The 27500-nt window shown below is 46.9% G+C and overlaps 1 protein-coding gene across 1 annotated transcript in view; it reads left to right on the forward strand.

Annotated features, from left to right (window-relative positions):
- lrrc7 (leucine rich repeat containing 7) overlaps positions 1-27500 on the forward strand; it is a gene marked incomplete at both ends in the record, with an annotated part of 328845 nt that overhangs the window by 139690 nt on the left and 161655 nt on the right. The window contains 1 exon segment of the mRNA XM_084311260.1: positions 13134-13251. Coding sequence (XP_084167386.1) covers positions 13134-13251 — 118 coding nt within the window.

Genomic DNA, 27500 nt, shown 5'->3' on the forward strand with positions numbered 1-27500 from the left:
GAGATGACTAGATGACAGGGAGATGACTAGATGACAGGGAGATGACTAGATGACAGAGAGAGGACTAGAGGACAGGGAGATGACTAGATGACAGAGAGAGGACTAGATGACAGAGAGAGGACTAGAGGACAGGGAGATGACTAGATGACAGAGAGAGGACTAGAGGACAGGGAGAGGACTAGAGGACAGAGAGACAGGAGAGGACTAGATTACTGAGATATGACTAGAGGACAGGGAGAAGATGACAGGGAGAGGACTAGAGGACAGAGAGAGGACTATAGGACATGGAGAGGACTAGAGGACAGGGAGACAGGAGAGGACTAGATTACTGAGATATGACTAGAGGACAGGGAGAAGATGACAGGGAGAGGACTAGAGGACATATAGATCACAGGGAGACAACTGACATTGATATGACTAGATGACATATAGACGACTAGAGGACAGATATACGATTAGAGGACAGGGAGACGACTAGAGGACAGGGAGAGGACTATAGGACAGGGAGAGGACTATAGGACAGAGAGAGGACTATAGGACATGGAGAGGACTAGAGGACAGGGAGACAACTATAGGACAGGGAGACAACTAGAGGACAGAGAGAGGACTATAGGACATGGAGAGGACTAGAGGACAGAGAGAGGACTATAGGACATGGAGAGGACTAGAGGACAGGGAGACGACTAGAGGACAGGGAGACGACTAGAGGACAGGGAGACGACTAGAGGACAGAGAGAGGACTATAGGACATGGAGAGGACTAGAGGACAGGGAGACAACTAGAGGACAGGGAGACAACTAGAGGACAGGGAGACGACTAGAGGACAGGGAGACGACTAGGTGGAGGTGTAGGGGTGGAGGAGGTCAGATATGTACTGAGGGACATGGAGGGATTTGTAGGTAAGGACACAGATCTTCTATGAGATACAGGACTTGACCGGGAGCCAGTGGAGGGGAATGAGTGATGTGCTGCAGTGGTTTCACGACCTTTTCTTTTCATACATATTTAAAGCATACAAATAACTTGCAGAGAATATACAATGCAATACAATTTTTATTTTTAAATAAAAGTCAAATTAACCTCTCTAAGCCCTAGCCCTATTTTCTGAAAATCCGCCTAAAATAAATGGAAGATTGCTCCACTTCTACAAGGTCCATTTGCATGTCCTTGGTATCTAGGGACATCTATGGATCTCAGGGAATGTATTCCCAGGGTCAGTTACTGTTACTAGGCTTGAGTAAATTGTGATGAAACAAAGGAGAATATAAATTATGATTTTTCTTTGCATCTTTGACAGTGAATGAATGCTCAAAATGACCAGACATGAAAAGCTGCCACTGAGCTCATGCAGCACCTTCTTGAGATCACGTCTACAAAAAAACTAAGCAAAGGAATAAAGGGAAGATCATTAAACAGAAGGTTTTGTAGATACAGTACTGAATTCTGCCATCCAGACATGCAATTTGAAATATTATTATAGAATATCAGGCCTATAAATGACCTTATTATAGCCAAGTCGCACATCTAGGGATCGGGCCAAATCTTGTTCAAATGGCAGAGTTCAATTTGGATTTAGTATCACCAGGCATGCAGCAAGAACCGTGAATGAAATCTACTGTAAATACAGTTACTTTTTGATTATGGAAACTGGTCCGCCATATGAATTCATTCATCTGTTCGTAAACAATATTTTCCATGACCTTGAAAAGGACACTTAAAACTGTCTGTAGTTTCCCTTTTCAGATGTTTTGCCCTTCTTATGTAGGGGGATGACTCTAGTACTTTTCAAATCTGAAGGTACCTTGCCGTGTTCTATGGAAAGATTAATTAATTAATTAACCATCCAGTAAACCTTTAAATCATACCTTTAGCCCTTTGCCGAAAACTGCAATCACAGTAAAACATTTTCATTTTCATGTATTGTTCCAATTTATTTTCATGAATATCATTATTTACTTCAGTCCTCACCATACATATCCAATATTGATTCATTTTCATGATTTTAACAAATTTTTTTATTTACTCAAGACCAAAAAAAAGGTTAGGGTTACCCTAACCCCTAACCCCTAACCCTAACTCTAACCCTAACCCTAACCCCAGGGTGAAAGGTGTAATACATTTATGCAGTTCGCTTAATAGTGATTTTGGAAAAAATTAAAAACATGGATTATTGGAATGTGAGTCAAATATGTGAGACTGAGCTACTTTCCTGGCATATACATAAAATATAGCCAACACTATCCACACACACACACGTCAATAAAAGGCTATTTGCCAAGAATTGCGGCATAGGGTGACTGGAGGGTTAAATGCGTTACAGCAGGTGAAATACACTCAGCTGCATCCCTTAACCCATCAGCACGATGCTGTGATCACCACACCTCTAACCCATCAGCACTGTGCTGAGAGAGACAAGACGATAGGTACAGTATCCTCCTCATTTCTGTGTGTTCAGTACAGAGAGAGACACGAAGATAGGTATCCTCCTCATCTCTGTGTGCAGAGAGAGACACAAAGATAGGTATCCTTCTCATCTCTGTGTGTTCAGTACAGAGAGAGACACGAAGATAGGTATCCTTCTCATCTCTGTTCAGTACAGAGAGAGACACGAAGATAGGTATCCTTCTCATCTCTGTTCAGTACAGAGAGAGACACGAAGATAGGTATCCTTCTCATCTCTGTGTTCAGTACAGAGAGAGACACGAAGATAGGTATCCTTCTCATCTCTGTGTTCAGTACAGAGAGAGATACCTGTACATGCAGCACGCTAACTACTAACTAGCTTACACAATGACTGTTACCAACAAAAGTAACAAAATGAAAATACACATTTTCTACAACAACTCTAAATCTGTCTTATTTGCATGTTGTGACTTGTGTGTGTTTACCACGTGTAGAAACAACAGCCTCAGCCCGTTCCAGCGCCTCCGCCTCCCTTCTTGCCGTTCCGCTTCCAGGACCTGTGGTTCCTCCTCTGTAAATTCTGGTTCCCATAGATACGGTTCTGGATCTTGGCCAGTCACGTTGGCTCTGTTGAATCTTGGCCAGTCACGTTGGCTCTGTTGACAGAAGTTACAACTGGGCTTTTTTTTTTTTTGCCTTTCTCTCTTTCCTCCCATCCCCCAATTGTAGTCGTTATGCCAATTCCCTTCCTGGTTATTGCGCGCATTGCCCTACTGTTGTAGACTACCACATGCTGGGGAGGGTGTAGACTACCACATGCTGCCCTACTGTTGGTCTGGGGAGGGTGTAGACTACCACATGATGCCCTACTGTCGGTCTGGGGAGGGTGTAGACTACCACATGCTGCCCTACTGTTGGTCTGGGGAGGGTGTAGACTACCACATGCTGCCCTACTGTTGGTCTGGGGAGGGTGTGGACTACCACATGCCTTCTCCTGTGTTCCTGTGGAGCATTTTTTCCCTATTGTTAGGTTTTAGTGAGTTTTTCCTTACCTTCGCGTGGGGTCTGGGAGTGCTTGCATTCATTCATTTATTTGCATTTATTTTAAATTTGTTGGACCTTATGGTGTTCTTGTTTTGTTCTTGACTTATTGTTATGTTTCTTCTTGACTTGTTTAAAGAAGACGTGTCCGGCCCATGGGGACATTAACGTGTGTTGTCGGGCTTTACAAATAAATTTGATTTGATTTGATTCTCCGATACAGTCGCCAGCCGCTTCTTTTCACCTGACCTCTACACTACCCAGCTGCTCCTAGTGCTTAGACCTCTACGCTACCCACTGTATCTGTTCAGATTCTATGTATCTATATCTGTATCTGTTCAGACTCTATGTATCTCTATCTGTTCAGACTCTATTGTATCTGTTCAGACTCTTTGTATCTGCTTAGAACATGACAACGTCTCATTTTACATTGTTATTTCTACATGTGGAAATCACACAAGTCACAACATGTAAATAAGACAGTTTTAGAATTGTTGTAGAAAAAGTGTATTTTATTACTTTTGTTGGTAGGCTAATAATAATCTGTATCCACTTCCAGTCATTTTGTAAGCTAGTTAGCATGCTGCAGGTCTCTCTCTCTCTGTACTGCACACACAGATATGAGAAGGGTACCTCATTTCCCAAACAGTTGGCATTTTCCTTTACGTAAGCCTAACCCTAAGCCATCACCAGGCCTGAAAGAGCCTGAACAAATTATCAAATGTCACTGTTCACAATAAATGCACTGCACGCAACATCCACATGCACACACTCACTTTAAACATTCACCTTAACATTCACTTTAGACACTTTTTAACACTAAACCATATTTATCTATGTATTACTAAAACATTTGCACTACCTCTCTACCTTACAGTATATTTGCATTTTGTACATTTCTAGTTTTGTATATTGTATATTTAGTTTTTGGTCTTTATTGTTTACATTTGTACTGTACACAATTCCAGGAGGGTCATACAGAACCAAGCATTTCACTCTAATGTACCTTATATGTGACAAATAAAACAAAACTTGAACTTGAGCAAGACACTTAACCCCTAACCACTCGAGAAGAGCAGGTTGGCACCTTGCATGGTCGCCTCTGAATGTGTGAGTGAATATGTATGTGAATGTGTGAGTGAATGTGTGAGTGAATGTGTGTGTGAATGTGTGAGTGAATGTGTGTGTGAATGTGTGAGTGAATTCAATTCAATTCAATAAAAAAAACGCCATTAGTGCCGCAAGGGACAATTTAAGGCATGGATATGGCAAACAGCTGCACTTATACACATCCAGGACAGAACAGGGGACAAGAGACATACATGCAGGGCTTGACATTGACACCCGCCCACCCGCCAGACAAGGGTAGAATTCCCCTGGGGCGTGTACTTCCGTCATTCTACCCGCCACATTGGCTAGTGGTCTGTCTGTCTGTGTGTATGTGTGTGTGTATGTGTGTGTGTTTATGTGTGTGTGTTTAGTGTCTTTTTCTCCCTGCATTCTAAAAAATAAATCTCTGCCTTTGATTGGCTATATCACGTTCATTATGCAAAGACCAGCCCTGATCTGCCTCTGATTGGCTGGTCATGTTGTTATGTTGTACGTACGTAGTATTTTGTATGTAGGTAGGTGTAGTAATAAGACTCAGGAAGCAGGTTACTCTTTTAGCCTTTTAGTCAAGCAGGTTAGCATGGTAGGTTACAGCAGGGTACATTCTGTCCTATTCTCCTTCTGCGTGTCCAGTTCTTCTGCACACTTCAGCTGTAGGCATAACAGGGCATTGTATCAACTACGCCCCATAGTGGAGACTCTTGGGAAGTACATCTTCAACATGCATTACAGAACACAACATCTCCCTTTTCTGTAATAGAATGTTACTTGCTACTCAGCATTATGCAAATTTAGAACTTTTGCTTTTTCCACTTTCTTAAGTAAACTGAACCAACAGTCAGTATCATAAAACGGGTAACTCAAGGTAATCATTAAACAAAGGGAGCACAGGTTATTCAATCATTATCAAGATATAATTATATATGCTCAAACAATATTACTCTTAGTTCTCACTCAGTGTGCAACAAAGTCCTGATGCCAACTAGGTTCGTTTCTTGCACGTGACTGTGCTGGAGTGTGACCGCTGAGCGCTGTCAGGGCAGGGCGGATCCCTAAGTCCTGCTCATCTGGAGTGTTCGAAGTGTGAGCCAGACGGGATGCGTTCCATTTCTTTCCATTGCTGAGCAGAAAGGTGCTTTTGCCAATCTTCTTTTTCACTGTCATTGGTGCACTGTATCTCGAGTGTGCTTTGGGGACATGATGTGGTGTTCTAATCCTGACTCTCTCCCCCACCCGAAAAACAGGTGCACAAGCGCCATGCTTAGCATCTGTGTAGCGCTTCATTTTGGCTTGCTTGTTTTGGACCGTTTCTCTCACAGTCTCGTCCTGTGAACTCACAGTAGGCTGCAAGGGCAGTACGTCCAGTTTGGTGTGCATTTTACGACCGTAAAGCAGTTCATGTGGTGAAACGCCAGTGGTGGCGTGGGGAGTGGCTCTGTATATTTGCAGACAACCCAACACAGCCTCTTTCCACGGTTGAGACTGCTGGATTGCTGTCTGAATGCAACTTCTCAGAACACGATGGAAGCGTTCGACAGCACCATTAGCCGCCGGATAGTAAACTGAAATCCGATTGTGAGCAATGTCTCTTTCCTTGAGGTACTCGGCGAAGGCTGCTGATGTGAATTGAGGTCCATTGTCTGTGAAGATGCTCTCTGGGTTACCATGGCGACCGAACACAGAGCTTAGGAACTTGGTTACATCCGTAGTTGTAGCGTTGTGAGAAAAGGCTAGCTCTGGCCACTTAGAATAGTAGTCCGTCAGTGTGATCGCGTAACGGCAGGCTGGCACAGCTGACTCGAAGGGACTATGTCGAGGCCTAGCTTTTTCCACGGGCCGTCTGGCAGTGGAACTGGCTGTAGAGGTGCAAAATAAATCTTGGCCGTCTTGTCATTAGACTGACAAGAGACACATTTGGATATGTCGGCCTGAACCTGAGAGTCCATCTTCGGCCACCAATAGAGATCCCGCAGACGCTGCTTAGTGCGTACGACCCCCTGGTGGCTCTCGTGTGCCAGTGTAGGCAATGTATGGCGTAAGGACACTGGTGCGATGAGGCGGTTGCCTCTGAGGACGTAATTGTCCTCTCTGATCTTGAAGTATGCGATCAGATCTTGGCTCACTGATTTCGCTGAGTGAGGCCAACCCCTGTTAATCTGACCACGCAGTGCAGTCACTTCAGGGCAGGTAGAGCAAGCAGCCCCAAACTCAGTCACCGACAGGGCACTGAGTGTAGCCGCGATGTGTGCTACTATCTCGGGCTCCACATCCATAGCAGAGTCAGTAGAAGCAGTAATAGTAGCAGCAGTAGTAGTAGCAGCAGTAGTAGTAGCAGCAGCAGTAGTAGTATCAGTAGTAGCAGTAGTATCCGCAGCAGCAGTAGTAGCAGTAGTAGTAGTATCCGTAGTAGCAGTAGTATGCGCAGCAGCAGTAGTAGCAGTAGTAGTAGTAGTAGTAGTAGTATCCGTAGTAGCAGTAGTATCCGCAGCAGAAGTAGTAGTATCAGTAGAGACGGCGTCCCTGACCGCAAAAGGCAAGCGGCGTAACTTCTGGTGGACTGGCTTAACAGTAGGGTACATTTTTACACAATGCACAAAGCCTTTTGCACAGCCAAATACCGTAGGAGCTGTGACAGTAGTAGCTATCACAGGGGCAGGTGTAGACGGCGTAGGAGCGGAGGAGGGGAGGACAGTAGTTCCACTAATGCAGAGGTGGAGTGCAGTCAACAGGTCCATTCCCAGTAGGGGAGTTCCTTTATCCACGATGTAAAATGTAGCAAGGACCGTGACATTGTCTCTCCTCACCTGAGCCTGTAGGCACCCCATGACAGGTATGCTATCCTTGGTGTACGACACCAGCCGAACAGTAGGTGCAGATAGGGTAGTTTCACTGAAGTATTTCTCATAAGTAGACAGTAGCATTATGGATACTGTTGAACCTGTGTCCACAACCAGTCTCACTTCTTGAGCCTGGGTAGTAGGTGTGTGTACATGCACATTGCATACAATCATTTTTGTAATATCAGAAGCTTCCACGCATAGCACTGTAATTTCAGGAATTTCCACTGTACTCACTGACTGTGTTTTAGCACGGCAGACACGAGCAAAATGTCCTGTTTTCTGGCATAATTTGCAAGTCACTTTCACTGCTGGACATTGTGAAGAGTTCGCCAGGTGGTTCCCCGAGCCACATCGGTAGCAAGAGCGAGTGGGAGCAGAATCAGTAGCAGCAGCAGGCTTAGCTGGACAGGAGCGCTGCCAGTCCCGTTTCTTAAAAGTATTCTGAGACCGTGGTGTCACGGCATGTACTGGAGCAGCACGCTCGGTACTGATAGCTTTAGCATGGAGTACAGCCGCTTCAAACTGCGTAGCTACAGTAGATTGATAGCCTTGTCCAGCGTCAAACCTGGTTCAAGCAGTAGACGTGCCCTTATCTGTGGGCTAGCTACATGTTCAATCAACTGATCCCGGAGATTTTCCTCGGTTTTATTATCAAAGTCACATCTGGTAGCTAGGTCACGCAAAGCAACAACGTATTGTGCAATGCTTTCATGCGGTGCTTGTGCACGCTTTCTGAACGTGTGTCGCTCGACTACTACGTTGATTCTTGGAGTAAAATGTGCATCCAACACTGCCACGGCGTTAGCCACAGAATCACCTGTATCTGGTAATGTGTAGAAAATCCGCTGACCCTCGGTACCCAGGCAATGTAGAAGGGTAGCTCTCTTCCGAGCCTCGGACCATCCATTTCCAGTCGCATTTATAACCAGCATGTAATTCTTGAACATCTGGTGCCAAGTCTTAAACGGCATAGTAGGTTCCCCAGGGAAGGGTAAAAACAACGTCGGAGAAGCTACATGTAGATTAGCCATTTCTCCTGCAGTAAAAACGTCCGTTAAAAAATTCCCCGGTTCAACTTCACTCGTCGACAATTGTTATGGTGTACGTACGTAGTATCTTGTATGTAGGTAGGTGTAGTAATAAGACTCAGGAAGCAGGTTACTCTTTTAGCCTTTTAGTCAAGCAGGTTAGCATGGTAGGTTACAGCAGGGTACATTCTGTCCTATTCTCCTTCTGCGTGTCCACTTCTTCTGCACACTTCAGCTGTAGGCATAACAAGGCATTGTATCAACTACGCCCCATAGTGGAGACTCTTGGGAAGTACATCTTCAACATGCATTACAGAACACAACACATGTGAAACCTGAAACCAGCTCTCTTCAAAGTTATTTTCACACTGAGTCCGTCGCCAATACACATAATCAAGATGGTGGGCTCGTTGAACACAGCTGCCTACAACCATCCTTACAGACAGTACTGGCAAGTATTTTCATATCTTAACCAGCGTTGCAACTTGCAAGACGCTTATAATGAAAACGACATTGTTTAGAGTGATGGGCAGTAGCTAGCTACAAGTAGTGACGCTACATAGCTTAACTACAATTCTCAGTAGCGTGATGGTAGCGTCGCTACTTTTGAACCAAGTAGCGTTCTCTGTAGTGCAGCTATTTTTAGAACGAAGTAGTGACGTAGCGTGATGAAACGCTACACGCTACTATCCGGAGAAATAGACATAAAGATTTGTGAAAAAAATAAAACTCCCTGCAGAAAACCCACTATGATTGGTTGGTTGGTTTAGATATGAGTATGACGACTCACGATTGGGTAAGGTTAGGCCAAAACATTACAGGTAGGCCAATCAGAGGCAGGATAGGGCGGGACTCCAGCTCCGCAAACCAGGAAGTGCAAATCAAAACAGACCACTGAATGAATGAATGCAATTTAACAGATTACATGAACCAGTCCACGCGAAATGGCAGAGGGATTCGATGTTTCCAGGGCTGATGGCATTGATGAAGATGATGATGTCAATAACAACAATGCCTCTCCATGGCCCTATCTGGAAACATTTATGAGTTTGACTGAAAAAACGCCTAAAACATAATGTTTAGGTGTTTATTGTGTCAGCCAAAAACAAAGCTGATCTCAACTTCCCACACCTCCAGCACTAACTTGAGAACACATATTCAGGTGAGCTGATGAAAACCTTTACATTAAACATGGTCAACTGTTCCCAAACAGCACACAAGTCAGTGCACTTTCTGTCAACAGTTTTAACTAATAGATAGCTGCTATCATGTTTAACTGTAGGCAGAAAATGAACAATATTATGGGGGTGGAGGAAAAGAAAAAACAAACTAACATTAAATACATACACTAAGATGGAAAAAAACACCTAGGGGGGGGTCCCCACATGATTTTGGGGCCATGGAATGTTTTGTGAGTTACATATTTAAATACATTTGGTCATTTAGCTGACGCTTTCATTCAAAGCAACTTACAAATTGTGTACAACAAGTCAGCAGGAGTGGTACATATCTAGCAGCCAAGGATAAGTAGTATTGTCTAGCAGTGTCAAGCTTGAGTGTTATATTCTGAGTACATGTATACTGTAGTAGTATAGACATATTAGCATAGTTGGAGGGCTTGTTTCAGTTTTATAATAAACAATCAAACTGAACCTTTTTTTTGGCTGCCTATTTGTTTGGTGGAAACCTGATCATGAAGAAAAAATAAATAAAGTAGTGCCGATGTAGTTAGCTATTTTTGCCATGTTCTTGTAGTGTAGCTTGCTACATTTCTCTGGGGATAGCTTCCATTGTAGTTGAGCTATATTTAATCGAGAGTAACTTGTAGTGAGCTTACCACATTTTCCAAGTAGCTTGCCCATCACTGATTGTTCATCAATTGATTCAACCTAGAACCTACGCACGCGCTCTCTCCCCCCCCCCCCCCCTCTCTCTCTCTCTCTCTCTCTCTCTCTCTCTCCTCTCTCTCTCTCTCTCTCTCTCTCTCTCTCTCTCTCTCTCTCTGTCTCTGTCTCTGTCTCTCTCTCTCTCTGTCTCTCTCTTTCTCTCTCTGTCTCTCTCTGTCTCTCTCTCTGTCTCTCTCTCTGTCTCTCTCCCTCTCTCCCTCCCTCTCTCTCTCTCTCTCTCTCTCTCTCTCTCTCTCTCTCTCTCTCTCTCTCTCTCTCTCTCTCTCTCTCTCTCTCTCTCTCTGATTGATTGATTGAATGAAAACTTTATTAACAGATTGCAGAATGGGTACAGTACAGTACAGCTCAATACATACAATTGTTAAGGGGATGCAGACCAGATAAATACTTTCATCTTGTTCACATCAGGGTCCCCCATTTTCAATTCATCATAACATATATGACACACACGACATACAGATAGACAGTACTGCTACATCTATACATTTATGACATACCAGATATGCAAATACAGTACTGTTTGTGATACAAAAAGTGTCCAGAAAAGAGTGTATATACATTTGACATATAAACTGTACATTGGAGGAGGTCTCTCATTCATCATGGTGGTGAAAAAAGTTAGTCTGGAGCCCATTTTCACATGACCATTTTAATAATCACATTATTACCATTGTTGGGTTATGATCGGCGTGTGTGGGGATTTTTGGCTGGTGAAAATGCTGAGTGGCTAGTGACTTTGGAAAACCACTAGCCACAGTGGCTAGTGAGCCAAAAAGTTAATGTCAAGCCCTGCATACATGACACTATTAAAGCACAAGAAACATGACATTGAACAGGATCTCTATATAGCTGATATGTCAAGTCTAATAAATAAATACATTCGGTCAGTACAAAAGAAATGCACTTTCGTCAAAAAGGTTAAAATCAAGGGATCAAAAGGTGCATATTAGTGAACTGACCATCCTTGCACTGGGGCCATTCACCAGTCGAATGGCCTCTGGAACAAAACCAAACCTCCTTCTGTTTGTTTTAAAGGCAGGCTGTCTAAAGCGCTTTCCTAATGGCAACAAGTCAAAACACACATGAAGGACATGTGTGGAGTCACTAATTATCTTATGTGCTTTCTTGCATTGTAAAACTGTACTAGGGATCTTTGTGGATTTTTTAGCTAAGGTTGACAACACCTTGCAGTCTGTTCTTGTCTCTTTGACAGAGGGATGTGAACCAACATACAAATGAAAAGGTTAGAATACTTTCAATAAAGAAAGAATAAAACATTGCCAGAATTCAGGAGTTTAGTTTTACGAAGACCGTACAGACGCTGATGAGCCTTTTTTTATTATAACATCTGCATTGTCACTAAATTTGAGTTTGTCATCAAACACAGTTCCTAAATATTTATAATTCTGGACAATTTCCACCTCAGCTCCATGGATGGTTGTTGGAGCGACGTCTATGTGTGTTGGTGAAATAATCATTTATTTGGTTTTGGATACATTTAAATCCAGAAAACAGCCATCACACCAGTCTACAAAGTCTTGTATTATGGGTCCATGTTATTTATCTGATTGACTGAGAAGGGACAAGATAACACTGTCGTCAGCTAATTTAATTTACAATATGGTGATTTATATATTTGCTAAAACAAAAAGAAGAGAAGAAAGAACAGCCTTGTGGAGATTAGAATTGATTTGGAACTTTTTCCATTATACTTACTGTCTGAGTTCTATTAGTAAGAAAACTGATAATCAATCTGATAAGTTGATGATCCAAGTGAAAATAATGTATACGTTTTTCTACGAGTATGTGAGGCTGCATTGTATTGAAGGCTGACGAAAAGTCAACAAAAATGTATCTTGCATACGTGTTCTTTTTTTCTAAACGAACAGAGTTCAAAATAAATAACTTGACATCATCAACACTTCTCTCAGGCTTATATGCAAATTGCATGGGGTCAAGAGCTGATCTGGTTGCATCAACTATTTCAGATTTTACTATTTTCTCCAGACTTTTCATTACTAATTATGTTAAGGCTATAGGCTGCAGGTCGTTGAGGATTTTGGGTCTGCTGATCTTTGGAATTGGAATGATGATAGAATTCTTCCAGAGATCAGGAACCACTGCTGAGTCCAAGCAGAATTGGAATAGTCTTGTGAGTGAATGTGAGTGGATGTGTTACCTTTGACCTGTACATGGACCAAGCCTTCCGGGACAAGTATATCAAATACCAACCACTGCTCAGTGTGATGGCTGACCTTGGGTATAGGTGTAGATATGGTGTACTTGTGTTCGGAAGTCTTGGCCATGTACACAAATCCACCATGACCGGTCTGAGAATTGCTGCAATGTCTAAAAGAAAAGCCAAACAAATTGCCAAATATTGCTCTGTCTCAGCTATTATTGGCAGCTTAGCCACGTGGAGAAGGAGGTGCTATGTGTACCCTTAAGTGTTCAGTGCTGCTTGGCCCCGATACATTTGATTCCCTGTTTATGTAATATAATTTGTGGAACCAAATAAAGTATTAAAATGTGTGTGTATGGGTGTGTGAATATGTGTGAATGTGTGAGTGAATGTGTGTGAATGTGTGTGTATGGGTGTGTGAATGTGTGTGTGAATGTGAGTGAATGGGTGAATGTGAGGTGTAACGTGTAAAGCGTGTTGGATGAAAGCTGTTATAAGAATGGAGTCCATCTAGGCATGATTGCATGTATAAAAGCCAAAGCACCCAGATGCACTGGTCTGATGTATGCAATGATTTTGCCAGCAGACCATAATATTCCTTGCTTCCTCTGTGTCCCCACAGCAATTGTTCAACTGTCAGGCGTTGAAGAAACTGAGCATGCCTGACAATGACCTCTCCAATCTGCCCACCACCATCGCCAGTCTGGTCAACCTGAAAGAACTGGACATCAGTAAAAATGGTAATACATTACTATTACTGCCTGAGAGAACTGGACATCAGTTAACATACATTGCTATTACTGCCTGAGATAACTGGACATCAGTTAACATACATTACTATTACTGCCTGAGAGAACTGGACATCAGTTAAAATACATTACTATTACTGCCTGAGAGAACTGGACATCAGTTAACATACATTGCTATTACTGCCAGAGAGAACTGGACATCAGTTAAAATACATTACTATTACTGCCTGAGAGAACTGGACATCAGTTAACATACATTACTATTACTGCCTGAGAGAACTGGACATCAGTTAACATACATTACTATTACTGCCTGAGAGAACTGGACATCAGTTAACATACATTACAATTACTGCCTGAGATAACTGGACATCAGTTAACATACATTACTATTACTGCCTGAGAGAACTGGACATCAGTTAACATACATTACTATTACTACCTGAGAGAACTGGTCATCAGTTATATTAGTCGTACTGGCGAATCGCGTACTGCTCTTCGCCATCGAGATATACCTCATCTCCAGTACCTAGTGTACTCCATCAACGAATAAAAAACAATACACCCAGCACCTGCCAGGCCCCGCCCTAGTGCTACATACTATATAGCACTAGGCGTGGTCACCACTCGCTCTTCCACTATTTTCGTTTCCATCATAGCGGACGCGTGCACCCTATGCAACTAGTTGTCATGAAAAGTTTAGAGAAATTGCGTAATATTGAGTGCTTACCGGAGATTTGCTTACCCCTGGAATCTTCGCGGCATGTTCCAACGACACGTCGGGTATATTCTGATGTTTCCTCGTCTTGTGGCAGCAGTTCGAGGGACAGCGTGCAAGGTTTGGCTATCGAGCCGGCTGGTACACAGGTAGGCCCTGTGTCATCAGGCATTGATGCTAGTGTTAGTAATGCTGGTTGTTTTGTTACACAACCGAGTTGTGTGTCTGCGCCAGGGGCGGGATGTTTTGGTAAACGTTCCCCTGAAGTGGACGGTTTCCAAGTGATCCTGGAGCGCGCTGCTAACACTAATTGTTACGAAGGATCAGATTAAACCGAATATATATATTTATTTATGGATATATATTGAATAGTATTTGTATGTCGTTTGATATCCCTTGTATATTCCTTGTACATATGCACGGAATATCCCTTTAGCCTACTATAGCCCATAATAGTTCATTCTCTTATTGGACAAAGGACCAGGCGCCAGGGGACCAGCCCCTGGCGTCAAGTTCAAAGGTACCGACGAGACATGTCCGTACTAGCCCCGGCTCCGCTCAGGGATACGGCTACCGAAATGAGAGTGGCACTATTTGTTCACCGTGCATATAAATATGGCGCAAGTAAATGTAGAAGTCCCTTACCCTTCTTCCCAACTTAGTAACAGAACGTGAAGCCTCACCCACGATACGACGTGCGGTGAAGTATGGCCTGTTTGGCCTTAGAATAGCATTGAGACCTCGTGCGAATTAATAACTGAATTGTCAGAGTTTGGCACTGTACCGTCGAGTGCGACGTATTTCTATCAAGTAATAATAGTCTATCGTGTATGGTGCATCGTGCGGTTAGAGTTCTAAAGTGACCAGCATCTCCAACGCTTCCTCGTGTTATCTAGAGTCTTATCCAGGTTGGGCCGACCACATGGCGCTTTCATCCGAGGAGATCTAGGCGAGGACCGAGGGACATGTACACTGGATTACCTACCCGACGACTGCTGAGCCCTATGCGGCTGGAATATATATTTGCTTTGGTACTGTGATTTGTGGAGCGGATAATCGCCGACGCCTGTGAGTGTTGGATTTACCCCCGAGAGGAGTCAAGTTGAGTCGGCGCTCAGAGAGACTGAGGTTGCCTAGCTTCTTCTTCATTGTGGAGCTACAGCCTACAAGAGAACCAAGGTGTATTCATCTACGGATCAAGAGTCTATTGCACTGTCTTCTGTACTTGAAGTCTCCATAGATATCGTTGACCAGACGGTCTACTACCGACGGCTCTCCTACCCCCCCTACCGGCTTACAACCGGGAGGACCCCCTCCAGAATATCCCGCTATATCATTAAGTGTACCATAGATATAATTCCCTAAGAGCCAGGTTGTATACTTGCTTCCTGCGTAACCAGAGATTGGACATTCAGTGTTGATTTGCCTACGAGTACTCATTTGCCTTACAAGTGCATTCAAATGATAAATGTAAGATAAATATTCTATGTACCTTTTGCTCCATTAAATATTTGATTATTACCTTTGACTGGAACCGATTTCATTGTGGAAAGTGTTCATCATATTTAGATATCGTGTACTGTATGGCCAGTAGTTAAAGTACATAAAGCGGTAGTGGTTTAATGATACCATACTTATCAATACAGTCAGGGAATTGTACCCCTCAGTTACAATTGGTCCTTCGAGCCGGAGGGTAATTAGTGTAATATTAATATAGTGGTATTAATATTGAAATGGCCTATGATGAACACTCCACGAAACGGTCCTCCTAAAGTAGAACGCCCGCAGCGTAGACGGCAGCCACCTCAGTACTTAGAGGATTACGCTGCCAGTATACTACCTAGCCTTCTACAAACGGTAAACGCGGTAAAAGTAGAAAGTAAAATTATGTCCGACCCTATCAACCAGGATACCCCGACCACAGAGGCCCTAGTGGGTTCTAATGTAACTGACGGTGGGGACCAGGAGGGAACTGACACGACTTTACCCCCCGCCAAGACCGAAGAAGTAGTCCCCAGAGAGCTCCGGGAGGAAGACAACCCTCCAGAGATGGAACTCTGCACGGAACAAGATGAGGAGAGCGCCGAGGAGATAGAGCTCCAGGACTCCCCGCAGGAGAACGCATCCCCAACGAGTACTGCCAGGAGCGGATCACCTCAACCAGCGTCTTCCCCCAGCGAGGCGGACAAGATGCTGGCACAGGCGTTCCTCGCCAGCCTAGCAGCCTCCACAGAGCGCGATCGGCTCCAAGCACAGACGCTTATGCCACCTCTACGACCCCATACACCGCGGCTCTAGCAGCACTAGACCAAAGATATGGACGTATATGGGATTACGTAATACAAGAGATAAGGCATATTGACCGCCCACCCCCAGCAACAGACAATCGCTCACTAGACGACCTGTCTATCAAAGTACAATCCCTGGTAGGGATGCTGGGGGCGCAACGAGAAAAGGGTATGCACGAACTATACGCAAACTCGAATGTCGAGAGGATTTTAGAGAAGCTGCCGCCCGCCCGACAGGAGCGCTTCAGGCGGCAAAGAGACCACCGTGATCCTAACGGTCCCGAGCCATCCCTCCTAGACCTAGCTGACTTCCTGGCGAGAGAAGTCAGCAGCCTACGGTTGGATACGTTCGTGCGGAGCACACCAAGCTCCAGAGAGGGACCTAGGAGAGCAAACGATGGCCGAAGATTGGTGACTGTCATGCACCAATCAGAATCAGTACCGAGCAGCAAGAACCACAGTACCCCCTCGATGAAAGAGAAGTGGAAGATGGTGTGCCCGTACTGCGAAAAGGAACACTGGTTGTCACAATGTGACCTGTTCAAGAAGATGACCGCTGAAGAAGTGAGTCACTGGATAAAGTCCAACAGGCGCTGTTACCGATGTGCGCGCAGTCACATGGCAGCCGAGTGCCGCCTAAAGAAGAGGTGTAGTCGGTGTGACGGAGCCCACCTAGATGTCCTACACGACAGTAACAGAAGAAAGCCTGCACCATCCAGCAGTACAAAGGCAAGTGTTATGTACATTGACCCCGCTAGCAGCGGGGGCGCCCAGGTGCTCTTAAAGGTGGTCCGCGTAACACTGAGTTACCAAGATAAGGTCATGGACACTTACGCCGTCCTTGATGACGGGTCAGAGAAGACCCTTCTCCTCGCGTCCGCTGCGGCCCAGCTGGGGCTGCGGGGGAGCGAAAACCAGATGACGATTCGGACAATAAGAAGAGATCTAAAGACGATAAAGGGCGAGAATGTCTCCTTCACTATCGCAGCAAGCGGGCAGCCAGAGAGACGGTATAGGATTACTAATGCTTTCACCAGCCAAGAAATAGGACTATCGCAGTACACCTACCCCATCGCCAAGCTGATGGATAAATATGTGCACCTGCGTCAACTATCCCTTGTATATTCCTTGTACATATGCACGGAATATCCCTTTAGCCTACTATAGCCCATAATAGTTCATTCTCTTATTGGACAAAGGACCAGGCGCCAGGGGACCAGCCCCTGGCGTCAAGTTCAAAGGTACCGACGAGACATGTCCGTACTAGCCCCGGCTCCGCTCAGGGATACGGCTACCGAAATGAGAGTGGCACTATTTGTTCACCGTGCATATAAATATGGCGCAAGTAAATGTAGAAGTCCCTTACCCTTCTTCCCAACTTAGTAACAGAACGTGAAGCCTCACCCACGATACGACGTGCGGTGAAGTATGGCCTGTTTGGCCTTAGAATAGCATTGAGACCTCGTGCGAATTAATAACTGAATTGTCAGAGTTTGGCACTGTACCGTCGAGTGCGACGTATTTCTATCAAGTAATAATAGTCTATCGTGTATGGTGCATCGTGCGGTTAGAGTTCTAAAGTGACCAGCATCTCCAACGCTTCCTCGTGTTATCTAGAGTCTTATCCAGGTTGGGCCGACCACATGGCGCTTTCATCCGAGGAGATCTAGGCGAGGACCGAGGGACATGTACACTGGATTACCTACCCGACGACTGCTGAGCCCTATGCGGCTGGAATATATATTTGCTTTGGTACTGTGATTTGTGGAGCGGATAATCGCCGACGCCTGTGAGTGTTGGATTTACCCCCGAGAGGAGTCAAGTTGAGTCGGCGCTCAGAGAGACTGAGGTTGCCTAGCTTCTTCTTCATTGTGGAGCTACAGCCTACAAGAGAACCAAGGTGTATTCATCTACGGATCAAGAGTCTATTGCACTGTCTTCTGTACTTGAAGTCTCCATAGATATCGTTGACCAGACGGTCTACTACCGACGGCTCTCCTACCCCCCCTACCGGCTTACAACCGGGAGGACCCCCTCCAGAATATCCCGCTATATCATTAAGTGTACCATAGATATAATTCCCTAAGAGCCAGGTTGTATACTTGCTTCCTGCGTAACCAGAGATTGGACATTCAGTGTTGATTTGCCTACGAGTACTCATTTGCCTTACAAGTGCATTCAAATGATAAATGTAAGATAAATATTCTATGTACCTTTTGCTCCATTAAATATTTGATTATTACCTTTGACTGGAACCGATTTCATTGTGGAAAGTGTTCATCATATTTAGATATCGTGTACTGTATGGCCAGTAGTTAAAGTACATAAAGCGGTAGTGGTTTAATGATACCATACTTATCAATACAGTCAGGGAATTGTACCCCTCAGTTACAATTGGTCCTTCGAGCCGGAGGGTAATTAGTGTAATATTAATATAGTGGTATTAATATTGAAATGGCCTATGATGAACACTCCACGAAACGGTCCTCCTAAAGTAGAACGCCCGCAGCGTAGACGGCAGCCACCTCAGTACTTAGAGGATTACGCTGCCAGTATACTACCTAGCCTTCTACAAACGGTAAACGCGGTAAAAGTAGAAAGTAAAATTATGTCCGACCCTATCAACCAGGATACCCCGACCACAGAGGCCCTAGTGGGTTCTAATGTAACTGACGGTGGGGACCAGGAGGGAACTGACACGACTTTACCCCCCGCCAAGACCGAAGAAGTAGTCCCCAGAGAGCTCCGGGAGGAAGACAACCCTCCAGAGATGGAACTCTGCACGGAACAAGATGAGGAGAGCGCCGAGGAGATAGAGCTCCAGGACTCCCCGCAGGAGAACGCATCCCCAACGAGTACTGCCAGGAGCGGATCACCTCAACCAGCGTCTTCCCCCAGCGAGGCGGACAAGATGCTGGCACAGGCGTTCCTCGCCAGCCTAGCAGCCTCCACAGAGCGCGATCGGCTCCAAGCACAGACGCTTAGTGAGCGCGAACATTCTTCCACGGAAAGAGAACGCATTCAAGCGCAGCAACGGAGCGACGAAGAGCGTATGCGTCTGGAGATGAGACGCCTTCAGACGGAAGAGAATATGGCAAGGGACCGGGCCGACACCCAGCGTGCCGCTGCCGGTGCCCAAAGAGAAGCAGATCTCACCAAGCGCGAAGCCGAGCGCAACAGACTACAAGCGCAGCTAATGGAGCAGCTGATCGCCAGGGCAACACCCCCTCCCTCCACAAGGGGTTCCAGGGCCTCGTCAAGACACGGGTCAAGGGCACCCTCCCCTAACCGATCAAGCGACCCTGAACTCGACCACCAGAGAGAGCCTATACCCCCCTCCGAACCCCTTCCCCGACCGGTCCCAGTGAGACCCAGCTACAAGGAAGGAACGGCGTATACCGCGGAGAGGCTAAATAGACGACTACAGGATCTAGATGACCTGACAGAGGAAGAAAAGGGAGAGGAGGAGAGTCAAGCCCGACAGCAGCACAGTACTCCACAGGACCAGGAGGTCCAGTACAGCCCAGGCTATACCCCGCGGCTCTGCGCTACAGACCCCCGACTCTATTCACGGGTGAGCATGACGCACGACCAGTCCCGAGGAATAGCACCTGGACCAGAGGGCCATGGTACCCTGCCGGTACCAGCCCACCGAGAGGCGTAAGAGGAGACTCGCCTAGGAGGCCTCTCTTCCAACGCTCACCGATGTGCCAGCCATCCACGGCGTCATACATTGGCACACCGACGTTTCCAGACTTCAACCATGAGAACCGAGCACAGTACACGGAGCTACGGATGTGCTTAGAGACAATGATGGTGGATGTAGCTGATGAACGCCACAAGTATGCTATCCTATTGAAGCACCTGAAAGTGCCCAGAGCGCACAACATAGCGCTAGCTTATGCCACCTCTACGACCCCATACACCGCGGCTCTAGCAGCACTAGACCAAAGATATGGACGTATATGGGATTACGTAATACAAGAGATAAGGCATATTGACCGCCCACCCCCAGCAACAGACAATCGCTCACTAGACGACCTGTCTATCAAAGTACAATCCCTGGTAGGGATGCTGGGGGCGCAACGAGAAAAGGGTATGCACGAACTATACGCAAACTCGAATGTCGAGAGGATTTTAGAGAAGCTGCCGCCCGCCCGACAGGAGCGCTTCAGGCGGCAAAGAGACCACCGTGATCCTAACGGTCCCGAGCCATCCCTCCTAGACCTAGCTGACTTCCTGGCGAGAGAAGTCAGCAGCCTACGGTTGGATACGTTCGTGCGGAGCACACCAAGCTCCAGAGAGGGACCTAGGAGAGCAAACGATGGCCGAAGATTGGTGACTGTCATGCACCAATCAGAATCAGTACCGAGCAGCAAGAACCACAGTACCCCCTCGATGAAAGAGAAGTGGAAGATGGTGTGCCCGTACTGCGAAAAGGAACACTGGTTGTCACAATGTGACCTGTTCAAGAAGATGACCGCTGAAGAAGTGAGTCACTGGATAAAGTCCAACAGGCGCTGTTACCGATGTGCGCGCAGTCACATGGCAGCCGAGTGCCGCCTAAAGAAGAGGTGTAGTCGGTGTGACGGAGCCCACCTAGATGTCCTACACGACAGTAACAGAAGAAAGCCTGCACCATCCAGCAGTACAAAGGCAAGTGTTATGTACATTGACCCCGCTAGCAGCGGGGGCGCCCAGGTGCTCTTAAAGGTGGTCCGCGTAACACTGAGTTACCAAGATAAGGTCATGGACACTTACGCCGTCCTTGATGACGGGTCAGAGAAGACCCTTCTCCTCGCGTCCGCTGCGGCCCAGCTGGGGCTGCGGGGGAGCGAAAACCAGATGACGATTCGGACAATAAGAAGAGATCTAAAGACGATAAAGGGCGAGAATGTCTCCTTCACTATCGCAGCAAGCGGGCAGCCAGAGAGACGGTATAGGATTACTAATGCTTTCACCAGCCAAGAAATAGGACTATCGCAGTACACCTACCCCATCGCCAAGCTGATGGATAAATATGTGCACCTGCGTCAACTACCTATCCCGCTCATAGACGGTCCCACCCCGACCCTGCTGATAGGCTCCGACCATGCAGACCTCATAGTCCCGATAGACCGGGTCCATACAGGACCCAGAGGTTGTCCTGCAGCAGTCGAGACCCGCCTAGGATGGACATTACAAGGCCCCCTCGCCAAGTCTCTTAACCGAACAGCAGCCACTAGCTGCCTCCACTCCAGAGTGACAGAAGAAGACACCACTCTCCTGCAGCATGTCGAGAGGCTATGGACACTCGAGACAATGCCCTTTAAGAACGAAAAGAAAGACATTCGTTCTAAGGAAGATATTTACGCTATAGCCCTCCTCGAGCAAGGGACAAAGAGAGTCACAGTCAACGGAGTGATGAGATACGCAACTCCACTCCTGAGGCGAGAGGGAATGCCCACCTTTCACGCCACAAAAGAAGCGACAAAGCGGTATCTATTGAACACAGAGCGGCGCCTAGCCAAAGACCCCGCTCAAGAGACTGTGTACCGCGCTGAGATTAACAAGCTAATCACAGCGGGACACATAAAGAAAATTGACATTAAAGAGGCCGATCAGACGACCGAATCATGGTACGTGCCGCACCACAAGGTCCACCACAACGGCAAGGATCGTATTGTGTTTAACTGCAGCTACCAGATCGGATCACAAAATCTGAATAAAGAGCTCTTGCCCGGCCCAACACTCGGCCCCTCTCTACTAGGCGTGCTACTACGCTTCCGCCAGGACAAGGTGGCTATCAGCGGCGACATCAAAGGGATGTTCCTGCAGGTGAGACTAGTGGAAGAGGACAAGCCCCTGCTGCGGTTCCTATGGAGAGAGAGGATCGGAGATGAGCACCCAGCCATCTATCAATGGGAAGTCCTCCCTTTCGGAACCACATGCAGCCCATGCTGTGCTACGTTTGCACTACAAAAACACGTCGCAGAGGACCCAGCAGCAGATGAAGAGGTCCGACAAAGTGTGACAAATAGTTTCTACGTGGACAACTGTTTACAAAGCGTCTCGACGCCAGAAGAAGCCGAAGCTCTTCTACTCAAGCTCCGCGCCTCCCTGATCAAAGGCGGCTTTGATCTCAGGCAGTGGGCCAGCAGTGACCCGCAAGTATTGCGCAGCCTCTCCCCCGAGGACAAGGCAGCGAGCAGCGAGACCTGGATGGCGACCATCCCAGGAGAAGCCCAAGAAATGACACTAGGACTAGTCTGGCGCTTCAAAACAGACTCGCTCCATTATAGACACAAACCCCTGACCAAGGAGCAGGGAAGGTCGACGGCAATACCGACCACCAGACGGAGTGTATACAGAACACTCGCCAGACAATATGACCCGTTGGGATGTATTCTACCTTACACCACCAGGGCAAAGATGATTGTAAGAGCGCTATGGGACAAGGACCAGGGCTGGGACGATCCCATACCCGAACACCTTGCATCCACATGGAGAGAGTGGGAGACGGAACTCCGCTCACTCCCAGGTGTTAACATATGCCGCAGCTACTTCCCACCCACAGTGAGGCCAGAGACATGCAAGAGGGACCTGCACGTATTCAGCGACGCCTCCGAAGTAGCCTACGGTTCGGTGGCCTACTTGCGTGCCCGAGAGGAGGGAGGAGAAATACATACTGCTTTCATCCTGGCTCGCTCAAGAATAGCCCCACGAAAGCAACAATCTATCCCGCGTCTAGAGCTCTGCGCAGCCCTAGCAGGAGCGCAGCTCGCCACGTTAATCCAATGTGAACTCACCATCCCGGTGCAAAGAACACTCTTGTGGTCAGACTCCACGACAGTACTCACATGGATCCGGTCTGATTCGTGCAGATACAAGGTCTTCGTGGGAGTCAGAGTCACCGAGATTCAAGAGTTAACAGAAGTAGCGAGCTGGAGGTATGTGGACACCAAACACAACCCAGCTGACGTCATCACCTGGGGAATGTCCCTGGATGACCTCACCCATCACAACCTCTACAGTGACGGACCAGAGTTTCTCAAGCTCCCCGAAGAAGAGTGGCCTACACCCACCCCACGGGAGGCGAGTAAAGAGGAGGCCGAAAACAAGAAACCTATGTTCTGTGGATTGAACACACTCGTCTCCACAGACCCCGACATAGACGATTGCCTCACCCTACAGAGTGCGCAGCTAAAGACATTTCTGTGGCACCACCCAGAGGTTCAGCCCACGACTGACATTTCAGCAGCTGACTACGAAGAAGCAGAACTTCTTCTACTACAACGAGCCCAGAGAGACTCGTTCCCCGATGAGCTAGACTGTCTACAGGGAGCAAAGCCCGTCCCATCAGACAGCAGACTGCTCCACCTAGCCCCCGAGAGCGACGCCCATAGTCTCATCAGAGTGGGTGGTCGTCTGCGGAGAGCCCCAGACTTACCGGATGACGTCAAGTACCCGATAGTCTTGAACAGCCGACACAAGGTCACAGAGCTGATCATAAAGAAATACGACGAGGATGTGCACCACGCAGGGGCAGAGAGAGTCTTCGCGGAGATCAGACGTCGTTATTGGATACTGCAAGGGAGAGAAGCAGTGCGGCGCTTCCAGCGAACCTGTCTAGACTGTCGTAAGTGGCGAGCCCAGCCCAGTATACCCCGGATGGCTGACCTACCTCCCTGTCGCCTCCGACTCGGCGACAAGCCTTTTCACTCCACCGGTATGGACTGTTTCGGCCCGCTGTATATAAAGAAAGGAAGAGGAACCGAGAAGCGGTGGGGTATTGTATTCAAATGCATGACCACCAGAGCGATACATATCGAACTCCTTCCAACCATGAGCACAGACTCATTCCTTATGGCCTTCCGAAGATTCACATCACGGAAAGGAAAACCGTCTACATTATTGTCTGATCACGGGACAAACTTCAAAGGCGGAGAAAGAGAGCTGAGAGAGAGCTTCCAAGCTATGGGCCCAGAACTTAAGACCCACCTCGCTCCATCCCAGATTGACTTCCAGTTTAATCCCCCGAATGCACCTCACTTCGGTGGAACTTGGGAACGAGAAGTACGTTCTATAAAGACAGCCCTGTACGCCGTGCTTGGGGCCCAGACCGTGGCGGAAGAAGTCTTAATGACAGTCCTCACGGAGATCGAGGGAGTATTGAACTCAAAGCCCCTCGGTTACGTCTCAAGTGATGTAGCAGATGTCGACCCAGTCACCCCCAACACACTCTTGATGGCGCGGCTGGACCCCGCGCTACCCCAGACAATGTACAGGCCTGAAGAAGCGAACGGCCGAAGAATGTGGAGGTACAGTCAAGTATTGGCTGACAAGTTTTGGAACAGCTTCCTACTCCACTACCTACCGTCTCTACAGACCCGCCAGAAATGGGTGAAAGAGAGAGACAATTTGACAGAAGGAACAGTCGTCATGATTATCGACCAGTCACTACCCCGAGCTATGTGGCCGGCTGGCCGCGTAAGCAAAGTGATCACCGGTGCCGACGGAAAGGTCCGAGCAGCTGAAGTGCTCGTCCAAGGGCGGACCTACACCCGACCCGTGGCGAGGCTAATAGAACTGCCAGGGCTCCCCGATACCATCGATGATGACCATGACCCCATGACTTTGTGAACTGACTGACCCTCACAGCGGACATTGAGTAGTGGACAGTGCGGTTAATCTGTCTCTGCTTAGCTAATTAGGTGGGACTAATTAGGGGGCGGCTGTTACGAAGGATCAGATTAAACCGAATATATATATTTATTTATGGATATATATTGAATAGTATTTGTATGTCGTTTGATATCCCTTGTATATTCCTTGTACATATGCACGGAATATCCCTTTAGCCTACTATAGCCCATAATAGTTCATTCTCTTATTGGACAAAGGACCAGGCGCCAGGGGACCAGCCCCTGGCGTCAAGTTCAAAGGTACCGACGAGACATGTCCGTACTAGCCCCGGCTCCGCTCAGGGATACGGCTACCGAAATGAGAGTGGCACTATTTGTTCACCGTGCATATAAATATGGCGCAAGTAAATGTAGAAGTCCCTTACCCTTCTTCCCAACTTAGTAACAGAACGTGAAGCCTCACCCACGATACGACGTGCGGTGAAGTATGGCCTGTTTGGCCTTAGAATAGCATTGAGACCTCGTGCGAATTAATAACTGAATTGTCAGAGTTTGGCACTGTACCGTCGAGTGCAACGTATTTCTATCAAGTAATAATAGTCTATTGTGTATGGTGCATCGTGCGGTTAGAGTTCTAAAGTGACCAGCATCTCCAACGCTTCCTCGTGTTATCTAGAGTCTTATCCAGGTTGGGCCGACCACATGGCGCTTTCATCCGAGGAGATCTAGGCGAGGACCGAGGGACATGTACACTGGATTACCTACCCGACGACTGCTGAGCCCTATGCGGCTGGAATATATATTTGCTTTGGTACTGTGATTTGTGAAGCGGATAATCGCCGACGCCTGTGAGTGTTGGATTTACCCCCGAGAGGAGTCAAGTTGAGTCGGCGCTCAGAGAGACTGAGGTCGCCTAGCTTCTTCTTCATTGTGGAGCTACAGCCTACAAGAGAACCAAGGTGTATTCATCTACGGATCAAGAGTCTATTGCACTGTCTTCTGTACTTGAAGTCTCCATAGATATCGTTGACCAGATGGTCTACTACCGACGGCTCTCCTACCCCCCCTACCGGCTTACAACCGGGAGGACCCCCTCCAGAATATCCCGCTATATCATTAAGTGTACCATAGATATAATTCCCTAAGAGCCAGGTTGTATACTTGCTTCCTGCGTAACCAGAGATTGGACATTCAGTGTTGATTTGCCTACGAGTACTCATTTGCCTTACAAGTGCATTCAAATGATAAATGTAAGATAAATATTCTATGTACCTTTTGCTCCATTAAATATTTGATTATTACCTTTGACTGGAACCGATTTCATTGTGGAAAGTGTTCATCATATTTAGATATTGTGTACTGTATGGCCAGTAGTTAAAGTACATAAAGCGGTAGTGGCTTAATGATACCATACTTATCAATACAGTCAGGGAATTGTACCCCTCAGTTACACTAATGCTAACGCTAATGCTAACGCTAATGCTAACGCTAATGCTACAATGCTGGGTCACTGTTCTAATGTTCCCCGCCGTGGGATGTTGCCGCTTTTCCCTCCTCTTAACCGGTTCATTGATGAAGGTCAGTAGGTAGCTAATGTGGGGGGTTTTGCTGAGTCCTATTTACCCTTTTTACGGATGAATGGGTTGACAACAGGGTGCAGGGCGGGTGTGCCGTGGCTAAGTAGCCAGGTAGCATCGATCCTGTGCCCCGGCGGGGTTGAATGGTGTCCCACCCGGCCGACGCTTGAGAGCGAGTCGGCCCGGCGGGTGGCAGTATGGACTGCAGGATGGAATTTAGCGGCAGCCAGTGTTGAGGCTCAGCTGACTGTTTTTCTGTCCACATTAGCGTCGGGTAGTGGGGCTACAGGACCAGCCGACGCTGAAAACATTTTGCATGTTATTGGTGTTATAGAGATCTTGACTCAGTCACAAGCTATAACTGCGGGGAGGATTAGGATGCTATCAACGCTTGTAACGGCCAAAATGGATTAATGTGCAGTGGATTTATGTGACCAGAAGGTGGCGCTTCTTTTATTTAAGCGTCAGGTAAACCTGTAGGAGGAGGAGTTTTGACCCGGAAAAGGGCAATGGTTTTTGACCGCACGTACGACGCAGGTCTCAGGTCGAAATGTTTGTATCCAATTAGATATCGTATTTCATTATCATTTAATCAGTTTAAGGAACAAAAACAAGGATATTCTGTTTGCACGGTGAAGCAAATAAATATCATTTTCCAAGTAAGCTGCCTGCATTGTGTCATTGGGACAAGGACTGTTTGGTATGAGACCAGGAATATAACGGCGCGTCAGCCAGTCTAACTACGGGATCAAGATTTCTCAGTAGCTCCGTATAAGACGGGAGCTCCTTTAATAACGCTTGTTAATAGGCATTTCTGGTTGGAGCAATCTCCTCTTGGGGAAGAAGAAATGTCATTCTGCCGCGAACAGCCCGCTCCCCGATCACTCCTCTCCCCGTCACCAACGGAAGAGGGGCTCTGATCGTTTTCCTTTGGCTGCGGGCCACGAACCTTCTTTGAAGCGCATGCGGCCCCACGTTTCGCTTCTCATGGGGACAGGGGCTGACACCCAGTTGATGGCTGAGCCTGGGTCTG

Source organism: Notolepis coatsorum, assembly GCF_963971535.1.
Source record: "Notolepis coatsorum genome assembly, chromosome: 3".
Lineage (NCBI taxonomy): Eukaryota > Metazoa > Chordata > Actinopteri > Aulopiformes > Paralepididae > Notolepis > Notolepis coatsorum.